At 45.1% G+C, this 19,674-nt stretch overlaps 1 protein-coding gene across 3 annotated transcripts in view; it reads left to right on the top strand.

Moving 5' to 3' along the window:
- The window catches only part of LCLAT1 (lysocardiolipin acyltransferase 1), a 117,970-nt gene extending 106,050 nt beyond the window's left edge, over positions 1-11,920 (top strand). For all 3 annotated transcript variants that reach the window (XM_031051596.2, XM_005151856.3, XM_031051597.2), the window contains one exon: positions 7,854-11,920. In XM_031051596.2, the coding sequence (XP_030907456.2) occupies positions 7,854-8,362 (509 nt within the window). In that variant the 3' untranslated portion in view covers positions 8,363-11,920. The remainder of the gene's footprint in view (positions 1-7,853) is intronic.
- Positions 11,921-19,674: the final 7,754 nt, after the last annotated feature.

Genomic DNA, 19,674 nt, shown 5'->3' with positions numbered 1-19,674 from the left:
ATCTGCTCTTAGCTTTCCCAGTTTTCCCACAGCACTTCTGTTACTGTAACTGAACTACACTGTGTCTGCCTTCTTATTATTAGCTCAGATTTGGTTTGCAGAGGAGGAAGGGAGCTGGAAGGTTTATTTGCTGAAGAAAAGGGGTTCCCTTGTATTCAAATAGAAGAGGATAGATCTACTTCTGCCATCATAGTACCACTGGTTTACAGCCCGGCAAAGAATCACACAAGAAGCATTGAAGTTGAGTAGATTTTATTGGCACAACAAGTTCAGTGTAGTGATGCTAATTAAAAGAAGGTATAAATTTGGGTGAATTATTGTTTGCTTAGCTGCAGTGCTCATTTTTTTACTTATGGAGAACAAAGAGACATGTTAAAGCAACAAACAAGAGCCTGACTAGCAGAAACCAGCCTGGGGTGGGAGGATCTCAGGATCTGTCACAAGTGAGAGTGGAAAAACTGTCCCATAGCTTGTTATTTGCCATGATTCAACTGGGGCTCAGAAACCTCTTATGGATGGTTTGCCAGGCAGTATTCTCCTTGCCTGGAAGGCATTGCCTGGAAACCAGGGAGTGGTACTTGTCAGCTTCCTCTTACCATTTCAGCAGGTCTGGTGTGAGGTGGCTGCCCACTTCAGCTGTGGTGGCTCAGCATTGACTTTTGCACTGGAGAATGGTGGGGTTTGCGTCTCAACCCTGTTGTACATCACTTCGAATCCTACCCACGTGCCATCCTGGGACACTCGCTATAGCTTGCTGGCTCCATTGCCTTCTAGGATATAGCAAAGGGCTTTGTAATGATAAACAGGCTGAATATCAGCTCTCACAAGGAGGCTGTAGCTACAAGAAAGGATGTAGTCTTTGGAGGCATAAAAATGAAAACCAAGTGGGCATGTTAATACTAGATGTCTGTGTATGGACTTAATGAGGCCATTTTGGAAAACTCTACCTTGTTCCAGCACCCACACTTTGAAAAGTATGGTGAGATATTAGAAGAGATTCAGAGAGCTCAAAAGGGATTTGCGCTTTTAAAAACACGCTTCATTTTGACATTTCAGAAGCTTGGTAAGTTTACTTTGTTCAGGAGCAACTTCTGTGGCTAGCAGACCAAACAGACACTTACCCACGTGAGCATGGACAGCTCTTTAATTTAGCCTAGTTATATGGTCAGGAAGTAAAAGTATAAATGTAATGTACACATACACATATCTCCCCTCCCATTAATTAAAGGAATTGCCAATCTCATGTTGAAAGCTTGAAGCATTCTCCATAAGCTCCTGTGGCCTGTTATTCAGGAGGTCAGATCAGATGATGATAACATTCCTGTTTAGTCTTAAAATAATTAAAGGGGGTGTTTGCAGAGGTTTCAAAGTCAAGCAGATCCCCTCCCTAGCAACTCCCATTAGTGGTATTGTTTTACACATTAATGAGACATGGCATTGGGCAGTAAAACCATGTGATTTAAATGTATTTATCAAGTGAGTCAAGTGCATGTAATGATTGCTGATAGCTATGAGGGTGTCTTTATATCTCTTGATCTTTGCACCAGCCAGGTTGGAGGTACCCTGTAGATCCCAGTAGTCCTCTAACTCCTCTATGTGGTACCCAGAACACATTCCTTCCTGCTGGGGAGCAGGAAGCAGCCAGGACTGCCCCTTCCCCAGGCTCCTGCCCTCAAGGACAAGAGGTGCAGCTTCCTTAGGCAGGTGGAAGGTCTTTCTCTCTCCTTGTATCACAACGCTGGTGAAATTCAGAGAGCTAGAGAAAGAATTGTATGCAGCATCTCTCTTCTCTGTTAATCAAAGCCAGCATTATCATTCTGTCTTTTTTTGTTTGCTTATTTGATTGCTACACTTACCCAAAAAAGGTTTCCAATAATTACTGAATTGAAAGTGATTTAGATTAACCCTGGCTGACACCACTGCTTTAAAGAGGGCTGCCTGAAGTTCTGCATCTTCACGAGGATGATACTTCCCAGGAGGGGCTGTAAATCCTTAAAGCTACTCCCTCCTGTTACAGTATCTTCAAAGAAAAATGACTCAAATCTCAGGAGCTAAGACAGTAATATTTCCCAGTAAGCAGTTTTAGATGGCTTTTGTTTTAATGTCCAAAGATGTATCTTTGTTTCAAAGGTAATGTACAATACTCAGATATAGTGAACCATAGCTAGTTTCTTCTACTTGTTTCCATCTCTGCCTTGATTATGTTGCTGATCAGTTTATTTACAGAAATGCCAGGCATGCTCCTGTAGAGTTTCCCAAGGATGTTTATATAATGTTGAGGATATTAAGGGATGGGTCAGGGAGTTGCAGTGTGTAAAACAATAGCCTGGAAATGTAGAGCTGTGTGATGAAGGAACCAGTTATATTATGGTGGGAAGTGAAATGAATGGGCCTCACACATGGGTTCCACTTTTCACAGAATAGCTTATTTAAAGGTGGTCATGAATATTTTGCTGTAAGAGCATCTCAGTCTACCTCTTCCCATTCTGGCTCAACAGCTCATCACGTGCTGTTCTGGGATGTACTGTGGTTAAGAATAGCATCTTCTCTGCTGGATCAATGCGGGGGAAGAGACTATAATCCTTGTAAGATTTAAAGTAATGTCAATGATAGCTAAAGTAGGACAAATTACAGCTGCCGAGATCCTTGCTAGGAATGGAAATGGATAATGGCACTGTTAATGCCAAGGAGACTTGGCTGTCTGTTCACCTTCCAGACTGCTGAGAGTTTGAGCAGTTCGTTGCATGGATTTGCCTAGGGCCCATCCTCATTTTTGGCTTACTGGTGGCCATTTTGGCTTTAAAAGCTTCTGTTCTGAATCATCACTTTGGACCATAGTCACTGCTTATATAGATCCCTTTGTTTCCCAGTGAGCTTGCTTAGCATTGTGCAGTCCAGGGTATGAGCAAGAAAGTGTCCTTGCCACTGACGTGAACCAGAACTGAGGAACGAGCACTGCTCGAGCTCCTGAGCCATGCTCATAGCAGAGGGTAATAGGTCCATCCCCAACCAGCCCACTTACTCCTGATGATGCTGTGGGGCTGAGCATCACTTCTAGCAGTTTTCACCAACTGCAGCTCCCTTGCAATATTCTCATTGTGAATGCATTTAGAAGAAGCTGAAAATAGTTTAATCCTGCCTTTTGCATTCATGCTGGGGTTTTTTTTCCCCTAAAATACTGTGCTGACATGGTACTACTGAACACACACAATTAAAAGTAATTTTCAGTTTAGCCTTAACATCTTTATTTTGAACCTGTTAAGAGGCTGATGGTTGTAAGGTTTTTGTAATAGGTTGAGAGATACCACGTTTGTCAACACACATGCAAAGGAGCACAGGGGTACAAGGGCAGGCAGGGCAAACCCCAAAACCCAGGTGGACAAACAGAACCTCTATTCTAACTCAGTGAGGGCTGTCATGGGGGAGCTGCAGCCCGTGAGTCAATGGGAGAGGCTCCTGTCCATCACCTTACAAACTGAGAGGCCTTGCTGCTTGTGGGACTCCTTAGAGGATGCCCAGGAGGAATGTTTATGGATTATACAAGATTTATTTATGGGATATTTAGGGAAGGAACCAAAAGTGGGAAAATGTGTGGTTTGGGAGGAGCAAGTTTGGGAAAATAAGGAGTAAAAAGGGGTTGGTCCCATGTAACTGAGGGTGGTCAGTAGACTTGCCTGGATATGCCTTGCACCTGATCAGCCCAGCCTGCCTCATCTTCTCAGTAACCCCTATTTCTAGCTATTTTCTGGGGTAAGGGAACTCTGTGGCTGTGTGTGTGAGGGCTACTTCTAACATAGAATAAAAATCCTGATGCAACAGCTGGTGTAGTGAAAGAAAAATGTCCTCATTTTAGCTTGTAAATGTTTCTGAAAACAAAGTGTCTTTCTATGATGCTGTTGATTTGGTCATGAGCCTGGTACGTTCTTCCTCTGCCACCTCTTGAGCGCAATGCCCAAAGCAACCAGCTGTGCATTGAAATTGCTTGAAATGATGTCATGTATCAACATAACTCAAAATAGAAATAACTTTGATTGGAGCACAGAAAGAAGAGGAAAAAGTGTTTAAAAAGAAAAGGAACAGTGCTTTTGAGGCATTTTATCATCCCAAAATGGAGACCGCCTCTTGGATTAATCATCAGCTGCATGTTGTGCAGTTTATAGCTGCTTAACAACAGTTGCACATAAACTTTATATTCACTCCCAAGCACTGTAGCAAGGTTTCCTTTCCTGAGGTGCTTTTATAAAGCATAAGACAGAATAGTGTTTATCGGTATGAAGGATATATGGTTGTACTGCTGCAGGAACAAGGTCTTAAGACTGTGAAGCTACTGAAACTGGTGTGTCTCTGTCCTGAAGAGCTATGCTGCCTGCCTGACATCTTAGTTTTAATGGCAGTTTCATAGCTTAACTAGATTTCAGATGCAAAACTGTGAACGTTACTCAATTTCCTCTTCCTTCATCCCTTCCCCAATGGGATGTGGATTAAGACAATCCCTTAGATTTCACTAAAAACATTGCAGCAACTGGTTTCTCCACCAGAAGCTTCTCTGACCTATGAACAAATACACTTGCTTACTTCATTTTTGACCCACTGGAGTAGAATGATGTAGCTTCCTTTAGGGCAATTTCTTCTTACACTGTGCAGAAACACGTTTTTTAAAGTAGAACTTTAAATTCAGGTGGGAAATCAGTGTCTGCCTTGCATCTTCACTTTCCTTTGCTGGTTGATGGCCACCTTGCTATTGATCTGCTGTTAGGTATCTTCACACTGCAGAGGCAAGAAGTTTAAGTTCAGAGGGAAATGGAGACAGTAAAGATGCTCTAGGCAAGGATGCAGGTTCAGATTAAATCTGCCTGATTAAATCTAGCCTAAGGGAATTTTGTCCCTGCTCACAAATGGTCTGCCTGCATCTGCTGTGGTAACTTTCCTTCTTTTTTGCAGATTTCCTTGTAGCACGTTTGGCAGTGGTGCACTGATCCTGTCCTTATTGAAAGATGCCATTGATAGATCAGCAGAGACTCACAGAATCATAGAATGGTTTGGGTTGGAAGGGACCTTAAAGATCATTTAGTTCCAAGATCATGCAGAACCTTTTTGTTCAAGTATGTAGTGTGGATCCTGCAGCTTTACTGCACCTAACACTAGCAGGACATGGTTCTTTCAGCAGCTGTAGAAAACTGATTGAAACGGGTACTCTCCACATGCTTGCCTTGCCAGGGAATTAAAGCTTCAGGCTGCCATTTGTGTGGGGTTTTGAAATATGTATGATCCAGACAAGGGGCCTGTTGAGAAAGGCTCTTAATTCTCATGCGTATGAAACCTGGTGTTCTGGTCTTCTCTCTTTCTGATGTTTCTGTGCTTTCAGATATGCTAAATCTACCTTTGAAGTTTCATTTCTTCTTATGTAAAATACACTTTAATAGGTGAACCTTGCAGCTGGGGATTAGGAGATAGTGGTTCAAGTTTGGACACACCAGTTCATGTAATCATTCTTTGCCTTGGTTTCTGCATTTGTCCACCCTCCTGTACGTGGCTGACTAATTTAGAAGCCACAGTGTAGTGTGGGCCTTCTGCAGTCTGGTGTGAAGCCCTGCTGGAAGATACCTGTCTGGGGATACTACAGATCCATAGGTAAGGAGCAGAGGCTTCCCCATTTCTGAGCAGGAATTCACAGGAAGAAATATATCTATGTACCTGGTGAAGAGATCAGACCAGCTGTGTATGTGTGCAGGGAATCTTGTCTTAAGTAAATCTGATGACTTACTGCCTGTGGTCTGCATGCCAGTGGTCCTTACGAGTAATGCCTTGGTTCTTCAAGAACATTTGCAATGGCAGACTAACTGCCATTGCAAGACACAAACAACTACATGGTGGATGAGAAACTCACGTGGCCAAAACCCCTTCTCATAGAAGACTTTTTTCATACAAGGCTCTCAAGAAGGCTGAACCTTTCTGACCTCCCTCTTGAGATAAAGTGTGTAGGTTTTATGTGCCACTAGGGAGTTAAAGACACATTATGAGATGGGTATGTTTTAGAGGCATATGTAGCAGCCTGGGCCAGGAATTAGGGGATGTCTGTCCTGTAGGATGACTGTCATTCATTCCTGAAGTATTTGGTGTAGGGGGAGGAAAAATGCAAACTGTTCTCAAAATAAAAATGCTTTATGCTAAGGTGCAGCAGGCTGGCTGTTGTTTCCTTCTGTAAGGACTGGGTTTCTAAGACACGTTCAGTTCTGGAAGGAGATCTGACAGGTTTTACCTGTGCGGAATACAGTGATTCTCTGCTTTGATAGAATGTGATCCCATAGCTAGACAAAAGCTGGAGTATTGAGTATGCTCTGATAGACCTCTTAGGAGGCATACATAGCCCTTTAAAAACACAAGCATCCTGCCACAAACCTGTCCAAGACAGATTGCTATAATACAGCAGAGTTATAAAATACTCTGAAAGGCTGAATAGGGTTTTTCCCTTTCTTGTGATATTTGGTGTTGAACTTTAGATACATCATTTTGAACATGGCCTTTTAAAGTAACTTTCTGTTCTGTCCCTGTCATTTTCAGAGCTGTAAAGGAAAGACAAAATGCCAAGGGAGGGGAGCAAATGAAAAGAGGGAGCAGGGCAAAAGAGTAGGTGTTGAGCATCTTTGCAAGAGGTGCCATCAGCTATGAGAACAAAAGTCTTCAATCGCTGCAGCTGGAGACAGCTTTTAGTCTCCAATTGTATTTTGCCCTGAGCCAGCCAGGCAAATAAAAACAGCAGCATAAATCATTGCTGGCAGGACTTCACAGTTATGCAACATCCAGTGCACCAGGCACCTATTTTTAGATCAGTTTTACACTAGCAGAATTCACTTTATGAAATGTAAAAAGAATGTCTGGTCAGAGGCCGGGGGATAGAGAGGGTATTTAGAGAATGCAAAATGTGAAAACACCTACTACAGAGACACACAAAGTGTAAAAATACTTAGTACAAAGATAGCAAACCCCACTTTGGCAATACTGATACCCTTTCAAGAGTGTTGGCTTGATCAGGTGTGGTAATAAGGGTTTGGTTTTTAATAAAGAGGGGCTTTTTTATCAGTATTCCCTTGAATTTCTAGTCCAGAATTGCTGTTTAATGTTAACTATACTCACTTAAAGCTGGGCTTCTCTACCATTTATGCTGGACTTTTGTCTTTACCAGATCTGGGATGCAGTAAGCAGCAGCTCACCTCCTTACAGTAGTGACTGGGCATACTTAAAGCAATTGTGTTAATTGGAGTTCTCTGCAAAGCTGGCTGAGCCTGTTCCTCATCCTTTATGAGATACCCTAAATTTAATGAGCTCCTGATACTTAGCTGGTCAACATTTCACCTATGTTTTCTTAGTCTTCAATGGATTAGGATTGTGTATGCTGTTTGCTCCAGATCAAACTGAATCTTTTTCAGTGTTCACAGGAGCATACACCAAATTGTATTTCATTAGCTAAAAGCAATTTCAGCTTGCAGCACAGGTATGAGTAACTGAAGATCAGTCTCATATATTGTGCTCTTTGCCCAAGAATGCATACGCATCTCTCCTTTAAATTGGATTTTTAGCTCTTACTCACTGTTGTAATTCCATGATAGTTTGTACTGGGTGCGGTTTTGTTCCCAAAGTTTCTTGCTCAGATTTGGAACAGGTAATGATTGGGAAATGTTTGACCTTTCAGCCTTCAGAGATTTTAACAAATACAGCATTCTCTGCATAGCTAATGTACCTTGGGGATTTCTGCCACAATTGGGACAGTTTTCAATCACACCCTGAAGTAAATTAATGTTCTGACCGTTGCATAATCTGTACTGATTTTCTTTCCCCTCCAAACCTTTCTCTAGGTGACAATCTCGATGCCATCCATGACATAACTGTGGCATACCCCCAAAACATTCCTCAGACAGAGAAGCACCTTTTGAATGGAAACTTCCCAAAGGAGATTCACTTCCACGTCCAGAGATATCCCATAGAAACAGTCCCCATTTCTAAGGAGGAGCTGCAGCTTTGGTGCCGGAAACGTTGGGAAGAGAAAGAGGAGAGACTCCGACACTTCTATGAAGGTGGAAAATGCTTCAGTGCAACGGGCCAAAGCATTATTCCACCATGTAAATCTGAGCTCAGGGTCCTCGCAGTCAAGTGCATCTCACTCCTGTATTGGACGGTGTTCCCGCTGGGTATGCTCGCACTGCTGTACCTCTACAGCTTTGCACAATGGTATTTTGCAGCCATGATCATCTTTTTTGTTGTGCAGCAAAAGATATTTGGTGGGCTGGAACTAATCGAACTCGCTTGTCATCGGTATTTTAAAAAGCAACAGAAAATTCATGACATGAAAGTAAAAACCAATTAGTTCTGGGGCAGAGAAAGAGGTAAAAATGGGTGGGTTTGAGATGTCCTGTGAATTTTATGCACAGGGAAGAATTTTTGCATGAGAATTGTCTTTTCCTATTGCCATTGTTAGACATTTGCACTTGATTCTGTGAAGAGAAAGAAAAATGTTAGTTACTGCTACACGTGAAAATGGTAGTTTTTATCTCTGAATGTAATTTTAACACTGCTCTTGCAAGCAGCTAGCAACTGCATTCTGCTGTAATTAGCAAACAAATTGCTGGATTATTGAACAATCATGAGGACATTAATAAATGTGACATGCACTGAACTTTCATGTAGAAACCCAAGCTGTCCAGTGAAGAGAGACAGATGTATGATTTCTGTATGATCATGTTGTCGTAAAGTAAGCACTGGGTTTGGAAATGATGTTTTGATGGTAGGTGGAAGGAGGAGAGGTTGTTTCTTTTTTTCTATTTCAAGTATTCAGATTTCTTATTTTAAAACTATTTTTGCATAAGCTTTTCCAAACACTACTGAACCTACCACTATTCAACCACACTGGCTTGGTCACTAGATGGATTTTTAAGCTTCGCAGTCTTGTGTTGTAGTACAGAAAACAGTGCTGGCTTTGCCTCCACTTAAATCTCAACTGATTATTTCATAGACCTATGCAGCTAAGTTTTGATTTCTCACTGTTTCATACTGTTTTCATCTCCCTGATAGCTGTGGGAGACTTGTTGTACTGCAGTACACAGAGCTGTGGGATAGGGGAGCTGGTTTTTTGTTGGGTTATTGTTTTCTTTTCCTTGTAGAGGCAGAAATAAGCGTCTGTCTCGTAGTAGCTGGCAAATATTTCTCCAAAAGTTCTCCTTGTAGACATTTTTTGATCTAAAACATTGTATTTATTTTTCAGGCTAGGCAAGATACCTTTTTTTGAAGCATTTCTTTTGATTTTTACTTTGCTTCCTTAGGCATTTCAAGTGTCCATATAGATGAGTAGGAAGACTACTTGTCCCATGTGTGTCAGCCAGACTGCTTGAAATGCATCTGATGCAATGGTTGTCTCTTTACAGACACAAGGGATGGGTTTCAGACTTAGCACAGCACAGCGAACTTGAGCTGTACCTTCCTGTGCAGTATTGATTGCCTGATGCCATCATTGCTTTTCCAACCTCCTTTGCAATTGCTGGGGGCTTTTTTGGGGGTTCCCATTATAGCACTTTCCCCTACTTTCATGACATTCAGAAAATCCAAAGGCTTAAACTCAGACAAGGCACTTTCAAGCATATTCCTTGTCGTATATAATAAGTGTAATATTTGTGCTCACATAATAAAAGACCTAAACATTTGGAGGCACTTCAGGTTAGATTTGGATTTAAACCTCAAAAACTTGATTGACTGTATTGCTATGAAACCTTCCTGACTACTCAGTATTTGTTGTTCATTGCATGAAGGCTTGGTTGAGCTAAACTGAGATGGCCTGGCTCCATCTGTTGGGTGACATTGCCATGAAATGTGAAAGTACAGAGACTGATGAATATCTCAAGCATTGGGTCAGCATGGGAGACACGTGTTTTCTTCTAAATTACAATACTAGGCATGTTTGTCTAATGTGTTTGTATCCAGGACCATCTATTGAACCAATCACCAGCTTCTATTCAACCGTCCCTTGCAAGGCGACAAGTATTTTTTAATCTGTGTTTCTAATAACATTGTTTATTATGGGGGAAGTACTTGAAGCCACCTGGGTTACTCTGGGTTTTTTAATCCCCTTTTTCAATAAATAAACCTAGGTTTATATTTAGGGTTATGTTTCTTAATGTTTTTTTCATACTGATATTTGATGGCTGACAACTGGTGTTTCATTGTCACAAGTGGAAGGAGGCCATTTCTGCACTGTGAGGACTTACTAAAGCAGAATTCTCTGATATCAGAGGCATGGTTGCAGCTTAAATCTTCATAGCCTGGTTCTGCTTCGCCTAATACTCTGCTTTGATGCAGTTCCTTGCACATCAGATAACTCGTTGCAAGGGAAAACCTAAAAACCTCATTTATGGTTAATGCAGAGGAGACCCAAAAGGCTTCTTCTAGTCTGTCCTGAGCCACAGTTGTGCTTTCATACCAGGAGTAACCATGGCCAGCCTACTCCAACAGCCTTAACGCAGTCTTCAGGAATGACTTTGGAGAACAGGTTATACATGTTGGTGACATAAACACCAGCTACACTTAGTCAGAGAACTTTGTGGTACCGCCAAATGCATCAGAAAAATCAGTGTGAGTCTTGGTCGTGGAGCGGTGGGAGGTTTTCATCTGTATGTGATTAGATGCAATCCATCATTGACTCTTACAAGGGGTTTTCTCCCAGCTGGAGCCAAACATACAGTGTGGTGAACATCCTGCAGATCTGTAATCCATCCTCCTCTCCCATGTATTTGGATTAAAGAGGAACGATCTTCTTGTCAGCTGCTAATATCACATCTGCGGTGCCTGACTCCATGATGTGGGGCAGCACATGGTAAGTGAAGACTCCTCTCACAGGCAAGGGTGCTGACTTTGTGACTGACAGAGATTTTCAGATTATGTGCATCAATTTCCATCTTACTCAGAAATACAAGATGGGAAAAGAATGATTAAAACTGAAAACACTTTGTGGATATAGAAAGTTCTTTGTTTAAAAAGTGATTAAGGAACTGGGGGAAGATCTTTCCATGAATGCTTTTTTCCCTCTATGGTCAAAATGTAGTTCTTTACTCAAAAGGTTCTTAATATACGCATTTTTTCTAGACTGTTTTGTTCTTACACTTTTTCCCTCTTTGAAGTATACTGAGATGGCACTTAGGGACACGGTTTAGTGGTGGACTTGGCAGTGTTAGGTTTACAACTGGATTCGATGATCTTAAAGGTCTTTTCCAGCCTAAATGATTCTATGGTTCTATGCCAGGTAAATCACTCTGTGCTGTTGGGTTAAAGGTGCTAATACTCCAAGAATCACACACACCCCTCTTCCATGGGATGCAGTTGGCACCAAGACTTGTCTCACTAAGTCACCTCCTCTCACAGTCCCAGCAGCAGCAGTGCTCAACAGCAGCTGCCTTGTCTATGGGAGTTACAGGTCTTGCTAGGTCTTGCTTACATCATTTGAGACCAGTGATGTGCTTTAAAGGCACTACTCTTGTTTGCTCAATCGGATGTTTCCTCATCAGCATCAGGGGTTTCTTTCTCTCTCTGCTCAGAAGGTTGAAATCCTGCCATCTGTGTGTGTCATCTGCGTAGTGGGATGTCAGACCAAGACTTTTCTCTCTTGGCTTCAAAGCTAAAAGGCCCAAAGCTGGTCTGAGAGGTGTTGTCTTGATCATGCAGACATAGGTCCTGATTTTATGCGTTGCATCAATCTGTGTTGTTTAACAGAGATCTGTGTTTTTATAACTTGATTTTATATGTACACTCAATGAAAGGAAACACCAGGATACTACAAACCTACAGAAAGCCTTAGTTTTCAGAGTTCACTGATTATATTAAAATGGTTTAACCATGTACCAGTTACTCTACAGCAACAATAAAGACCTGAAGCATCAAATGTTTAAGTTTGCCATTTTCCTTTTACTATGTGACATACTCTGTGTGGACTCTCTTTCCATTGAGGGTTGTGTTTCCAAGGAGCTGTTGTGTTCCCCATACCTAACAGGAAATAGCCTTGCTGTGACTGCCACAGCCCTACAAAACACCTGCATCTCCAGCAGGCAGCACATGGCACAAAGACTACAAGAAAAGGATGTCCTGCTAGCAGCTTTTACAGCTGGAGATGGTAATCTGCAATGCCTACCTATGCTCTGAGCCTTCAAATCAGTTCCCAGGTTCAATTCAGCAGGGAAAAGTTGTCTTAAATTCCCAAGGACTTCCAATCAGACCACAAACTGCCTCAACCAGAAATTATTCCCTGGAGCAGGGAGCAGTCTGTGCTTACAATGTGCTTGAGTGACTCTCATCCTGGAGAGGGTTTGTGCTGAGGCACACGAGAGGCAGAGCTCACCTCTGTCCTTGCTGGGCCTCTCAGCAGCCCCAGCATCTTTAGCAGGAGTGGAGATAGGCCCTGAATTTTTAAGGGGTTGTCTTTGGTTTATTCCAGTCTGACCCCTGTGTGGTTCATTATCCCATTTTCTGGAGTTATTGGTGTAAGGTTTTCTTTGCTGGTGGGATATGCAGGATGCTGGCAGGAGCTGGAGCAGAAGACTGCCTGTGCTTTCTCATATAGGCATTGCTGCTCTCAGAAGAAGGGTGTTTGCTCCTGAGATCCTTCACACTGGGCTGCATGAAGAGGCAGGCACAGGGGCTGGTGGGAGGGGGATGGTTTCAGTGGTCAGCACCCTCTTCCCTCAATTTCCAGCTTGCTTGTCAGAGGGAGGAGGCAAGAGCCCCTTCACCTTCATCTGCAGGGAGCAGAGAAGCACCATCAGCCTTCCCAAAGGGAAGAGCTCCAGGAGCTTAGGCCTTAGCCTTGCTTCTGCATCCACAGGACAGCACATAGCAGAGGAGGATAAGCTGCTGCAGGGTGCAAGAGCATGAGAAGATGCTGCAGGAGACAGCGCTGGGCATCACTTTCTATAGAGCCATAACCTGGCATGAGCATCATCAAGGTTTTGCCCTCTACTTCCTTGCACTATTTGCTGCCTGCCTTCGAGGCTTGCCCTGCTGCTCCAGCTGCTGGGTGCCTAGTGAGAGAGGGATGAATGTTGGTTGACACTGAAACCAAAGGGAAGGGAATTGTTAGGGATAATGGGATAGTGGTGCTGGGGAATGTGTTGGCTCCTGCAGTGCTGGGTACTGGAGAAAATGGAGAGGGCAAGAACATGCTCCATGGGATAGATCACAGTGGGCCTCACGGACTATCCCGGAAACAGCCTCTTTATGTGTTCAAGGCCAGGTTGGATGGGGCTTGGAGCAGCCTGCTCTAGTGGAAGGTGTCCCTACCCATGGCAGGGGGTTGGAACTGGATGAGCTTTAAGGTCCTTTCCAGCCCTAACCAGCCTGGGATTCTATGGTTCTCCCTGGCAAGGAGCTTCCTCACTGTTGTTAGATTTCCTTCCAGATATCCACTGCAATGGTTCAAGTGGGGATGTTGTTCACTCTGACCGCAGGTTGTCTTCCTGCAGCTTTGCACTCCCTGCCCAGTGCTGTTCAAAGAGCTCCTTGAAGCTGTGCTCAGCACTCATTTCACTTGAGAAGTGCCCTTTTTAGAGCTGCTTTAAGGCAAGGTTCACACTTCCCTGGGGCTTTCCTCAGTGCTTTGTGATGGGCACATAACATCAGAACCAATAGCCTCAGGGTCATGGCATGGAAACCTTTCTTTTGCTGTGAGGGCAGGAGGGTTTCCCCTCCCAGCACACAGGTCTGGTTAGGTTGGACTGCCATACTCAGTACCCATACCATGGGGAGGTGAGGAGCTGAACTTGCACTGCTTCTGACAGGACCTAACACCAATCCCTGGAGGAACAGAGCCAGCCATTTAAAGGGAATGCTCAAAACAACCTCTTTTGGCAGGAAACAAAACTTCCCTGATTCCTTTCTTGGTTTATGCCTTCCCTCTACTCCTTCCCTCCCTCTCTCCCTCCCAGGAGCAAGAGAGAAGAAGGTTCAGGGACACCCTCTAAGCTTCAGCTGCTCAAAGCAGGAGAACATGATCCTGGAGCCGCTGTGTTAATGTGGATCAAGGTGTGCTGGCCAGGTCCATGAGGCAGGAGTTGAGGACTGCTTCACACCACAGGCTCCTTGCATTTCCCTACCCCTGGAGAGACCCACAAGGAGAAGGGGACAGATCCGGTTCCTCAGTTGGTTTATCCTGCTGGGTTGCTGCATGAGCATTGTGAGATCCTTATGGCCTGCACAAGAATGGGACACAGCATCACCCTGCAGGACCCCAGTGCTTCAGCCACCAGCTGGAAGGTGAAGAGGAGTGCTTGGGAAAGGTGGAGCTGTGCACAGATGTGCTGGCTGACAGCCCCCAAAGATGCTGTGAGTAATGTGTGCTGTGGCAAGGAGCAGTGCACAGGCACCACTTACTGGTAGCCACAGATGTGTCTGGCACCAGGCACTAACATGTATGGGTTTGAGGCTGCACATGCAACTTGGGACAGGTTTTATTCCTGCTCCCTGAAGCCTTGGCAGGGAGTGAGTCCCGTCACTGTGGGCAGGACAGCACAGGGCACAGCTGGCCCTTAGCTGCTAGGATAATGTCACATTGCCCCAGCAGTGAGGACTGGGCATTTCCTTCCAGATACAATAACTCAGCTGCCTGCCCATTCCCATCCATGGGAGTTCATCCTGGTAATTCAGTGGGGTTTTGTCTGACATGGGCGAGAAGGGGCTGATGTTCAGCTGTGATCTCTGATCAACTCTCCCTGTCCCTGTCCCACACCTCCTGTGTAGTTCCAGAGGTGGGAGCCTCAGCCTCCACACTCAGCCTGGCTTTAAAGTAAGATGCTGAAGCTCTAGGAGCAGTCTGGCTGCACAGAGCCCAACGTGGGCCACTCTGCCCCACTCTCCACAGGGAGATGAGCTTACTCCAGCCTCTGCTGCCATGGTCAGGCTGCTCTCCCATACAGCAACTGAAAAGCCCATTGGGGGGGTCTTGGCAAACCTCTTCTGCAGCAGGAAGGCTGATGGGGCATCCCTTTCCTTCCCAGCCACTGGTGAAGAGCAGTGATGGAGGCAGGAGTCCAGCTGGATGCATATGACCTCTGTTTCCACACCAAGGTGAGCTGCCAGGAGCAGGGTAGCTTGCTCAGACCTTTGTACTCTGTCACTTGGGCTTTTGAAGCTGTAAAAGGGCAAACCTGACCTTGTGGTCATTCAGTGCTCAAGTGTCACACACCCACTGGGCATCTCCAGCCTCCTCGCTGCAGATGCTGTGCTCCTCTAGAGGTTCTGTCCCTCCTCACTGGTGAAAAGGAGGAGGCTTTTCCAGGAGCCCATGAGAGCGAGCACAAGGAGATGCTTTATGCAGGATCACAGCAAGGTGTTCGGGTCTGCTTCCTCCCAACATGTGAAGGGTAAAGGCAGGCTCTCAGCTTTCCACTGCTAATGACAGCAAGAGACACGTAAGTGAGCAAGAGCCTAATTAGGAATTAATGAGAAAGGAGCCTGTGGTTTTATTATCCATTGGACATGAGTACCATGGATGAGCCAGAGAGGTTGCATTAGCTGCTTCCTGCTGCGTCCTTCCAGCAGGAGCATCCTCAGCAGGCTTTCTGCATCCTTTAAGGCCGGGAGGTAGAGGAGGGCACTGCGAACAAGGAGCACTGGGGATTGTGTCCTCTGCTGCAGGCTGCCATAGACCCCAGACCTGTGGCCTCACAGGGGGACTGCAGAATCTGGGGCAAAGCCCTTGGGGTCTGAGGTTGGGTCTAACACCAACCAGGGCATGTGTCACACCCCTCCTGCTTCCCAGAATGGGGACATCTGGGATGCGCTGCTCCTGGAGACACACACCACACCGTGCTACAGACCCTGATTGTGGGTGACTCCAACCCCATGACAGCCTGTTTGGTCACACTTGTCCCTTTTCCTCAGCATGGTGCCTGGTAGTGGACCATGGCAGAGCAGAAAGGGGTCTTTGGGATCAAAACCTCAGCTATTTCCTTCTGTGGAGCTCTGAAGACCCTTGTTCCTGCTCTCTGGCAGAGCCCCTGCTTTGGCCTCTCTTCCCCAATGAATCTGATAGTGAGGGATGCTGGCAGAGATCAGGTTGTTGCCTGTTAGCTAAAGACAGAAATAAAACTGGGGAGGTTAAATACCTGATTTTGAATCAGCTTCATCATTCCCAGCCGTTGCATAAAAGCTATTCAAGTTATTACAGGACATGCTGGATGCTTGCACAGCAGGAACAACAAATATAGGTAGAACAGTCCTTGTCATAAATATCACTCAAGCTGTCTCAACAGCCCTCTTTGGCACCATGATGCAGCTCACAGCCAGCCTGGCTGAGCGGTGCCAAACCAGTGGTGGGTGCATTTGATGTAAAGGGCTTCCTTGTAAATAATACAGGCTTGCACTGGTTTATAATTATCAGATCCCATTTCTAAGGTGAGAAACTCCTGACATGGGGCAGACTTGGTTTCTCTGGGGTTTCTGCATCTCTTGCTGCAAGTGCCACAGGGAACTAGAGACCAGTGGTTAAAAATCGCTGTGCAAGACCCCTATTTATGCTCTCCATTTTGCCACTCAGCCATTGCAGTCACATCTAGGTCCTAAAGTTATCAGATGTTCGCTTTGTAAGGTCACAGTCCAACTTTACTCTTGTCATAGTGTTTGATACCAAGATGACTTTATTACTGAGCACATGGACTTTCAAAGCCTTCTGTATTGACACACCATGCAGTTAGGTGCTTTTGTAGCTCTATTAACCAAACCAGGTGCCTTTTCCACTAACAAACCATTGCACCTACTTATAAAGTCATTCAGTTACCCTTAGTCTGCCAAATGCTCTGAATACGTAAAGTCCATTAGTATTACCTAGTCTGCCAAATGCGCTGACACATCCACTTAGGAAATTAGCCCAGCTTTTAGCTAGGTCTCTCCAAATCCTAGTCCTTCCATCCCATCCCACTCTTCTACATCGTTCCCAGCAGAGGGAAGGAGGAGAAAGGAGAGCCTTACCCTGCACACCGGCAGTGATGGCAGAGCAGAGAGGTTGCGCTGAACCTGGAGTACTTCCAGGGCCACTGAGCCTCACTGAGTCACTTGTGAAGTCAATAGAGCAGGAAGTCATCACAAATGGAAGACACTGGCAATGAAACAGCGAGGCATCCATTCACACCCTTGGCAAGGGTGTTTCAGTTCCCAGCGCCTGCGTGCCCACAGAGAGCACAAGCTGATGCATATTAGAGAGGTTATGTGATTGAAGTGGTCTATATTTATCAGGAGTGAGTGGTGTACACACCTCAAGGGTCAGATGCCCCACAGTTTGGAGAACATTAGCTCCCATAATGAATCCACAGGGAGAAGGACCTAAAAATACATCTCAGCTGCAGAAGAGCACCATAAAGTTGCTAAAGGAGCCATGGTCGGGATACCCCAGTGTGCCTTTCCAGCTTTGCCTGGGTCGTGATGCTGTGCTCCAATGCTCATCACCTCTGAAAAGGACCCATGGTGCCCTAAGCCTCCTTTCAAACTTCTGCTGTGGTGTTGGGTGTTGAACCAGTTCCTAAAGGAGGAAGACCCCTGTTCCATGCTATAACCATCATGTAGTAAAGTCAGGAGGAGACTTTGTCACTCTCCTGCAGACTGAGACATGAGGATGGCTCCTGCCAGGCATTGCCCATCCACAGGTGAATGAATCCCCCTCTAGAACAGGGGAAGGCTTGACCTTGACATGCTCGGTGACCAGTCTGCAGCTCCCAAAACCTGAGGTGCAAAATGTGGAGGGGCTTTCCTTTCTGGAGACCCTCTTTAAGTTATTCTTATATTTACTGATGTCTGATCTCTGTAGTCTAGATGTCTTCAGAGTAAGAAGATGTACATGCAGAGGAGATGTATGAGATGTCCATAGGCGATCGGTTTGGTTTGCAGCCTGACCCCCAGAGCAGGACTGCTGCTAATGAGGACTTGGGAAGAGGGATAGAGCATGCAGGATATTGGTGCAGACCCTTGTCTGGAGCAAAACCACTTTGATTTGGCTGTAAATGGCTATTCAAAAGTGTTTGGTCTTGATGTGTTGAGCTTCTGCTTGATCAGGACTAGCTCCCAGTTGGTTTCTCCAGCCACTGAACTTGCTATAGTGTCTCCCTTTAGCAAGGCATGTTGTACGTAGGAAAAGAGTGAGCAGAGCCCAGTAAAAGTAAAGAGAGAAACATTACGTCAATCCCAGTGATGGGAACGTGCTTGTAGGCAGGAATCACACCAGTGCTGCAGTGATGGGAGAAAGCATGGTCACCTGTGGATGTTTTGGGGCCAGGAACCTGCTTTCTGGAATACACTAGAGCTGGGCCAGCAGCAACATTACAGCTTGACAAGGATGCTCAGGAGTCCCCGCTGGACCACATTTCACCCAGCTCCCAGTGTGAGAACTGAGGGGAACCAGGGATCAGCCCAGCTTGGTTCTTATCTCTGATACCTCAGGTGGCCACAGACTGGTCTGTAGGTCCCTCATCATCCTCCTGTCCGTGCCCAGTGGGGGGAGTTAATAATAGATGTTGGATGCTGCAGGAAGACGCAGAATTTAAATGAATTGCCTTTCTTCTTAGTAATAAAAATGTTTCTCCTCTAAGAGCCCCTTGATTAATTGGGTCTGTGGCTGACAAATCAAGGACGGGAATGCATAAAATCCAATAGGAACGGATGAAAATAGCATTATGTACCCTCTGATGCAGTCAGCGATGTCACGCAACGAAGTGACTGCAGAAAAATAGGGCCTTGAGCTGGAGGAGCCTTCATTAAGATGTGACAAAGGTATTATTAAGTAAAAGAACATTGATTTTATATGAAAGATTTGGCCATACATATTGAATATAATCTCAGTAATGTAATCTCAGTAGTTGCTTTAAATGTCAGCCTCACTTGGCTACTTCTGCTTTGCTGGGGTTGGTGCTCTGAAATGAAAATGAAAGCCTCATTCTCCATCACCCATTGTCCTCCATTAACAGCCTTATAGGCTGTGCCCATACCGGGAAAAATTAACATATGGCTTTCCTATAGGGAAAAAACACGTGCCAGAAAGGCCTGTGTATATAAAACATATGTGATGGTAATGCAACAAGTAACTCTCAAAGACAGAAGCAGCCAACACACAGGATAATTTGAAGCCAAACTCACTTAAAACTCCAGGCTTTCATGCGAAGCTTGAATACCCAGCCAAATTCTCCGCTGCCATGAAGGCATGTAGCTCTGCTGGCTTCAGCTCCATGTCCTTGGAAGCTGAAACCCCTCTCCCAAGTCCAGTCTGGCATATTCTGCTAACTAATTTTGTTTTCTGGGTCCCACATGTCCACGTGCAGCGACACCAATGCCTGCACAGGGCTGCTGTGTGTGTGTGAGGTGGCACTCAGGGATGCTCCCCATAGCTCATCAGACAAGTGGATGCTTCAGCTGCAGAAAAGCATCACTGAACTGATGACCTGACAGCACCATCAATGAGAAGGTCGTCACTCAGCAAAATGCTGCACGACACCACTGATCCCAGCTGGAACCATTGGGCACAGTCTAAAAGAGGCATTCCCCAGACCTCAAAGGAATTGAGGATAACATCCCCTGGGAAAGGAGGAGAGGAGGAGGATCTCCGCCCAGCAACAGGGTGCTCTTTGCTGCCTGCTGTGGAGATGTGCAGTCAGAAATACAGCA

This window comes from Melopsittacus undulatus, chromosome 3 (assembly GCF_012275295.1).
Source record: "Melopsittacus undulatus isolate bMelUnd1 chromosome 3, bMelUnd1.mat.Z, whole genome shotgun sequence".
In the NCBI taxonomy this organism is placed as follows: Eukaryota; Metazoa; Chordata; class Aves; order Psittaciformes; family Psittaculidae; genus Melopsittacus; species Melopsittacus undulatus.
The sequence above is the reverse complement of the archived record's forward strand: the minus strand, read 5'-3'. Positions and strand labels throughout refer to the sequence as shown.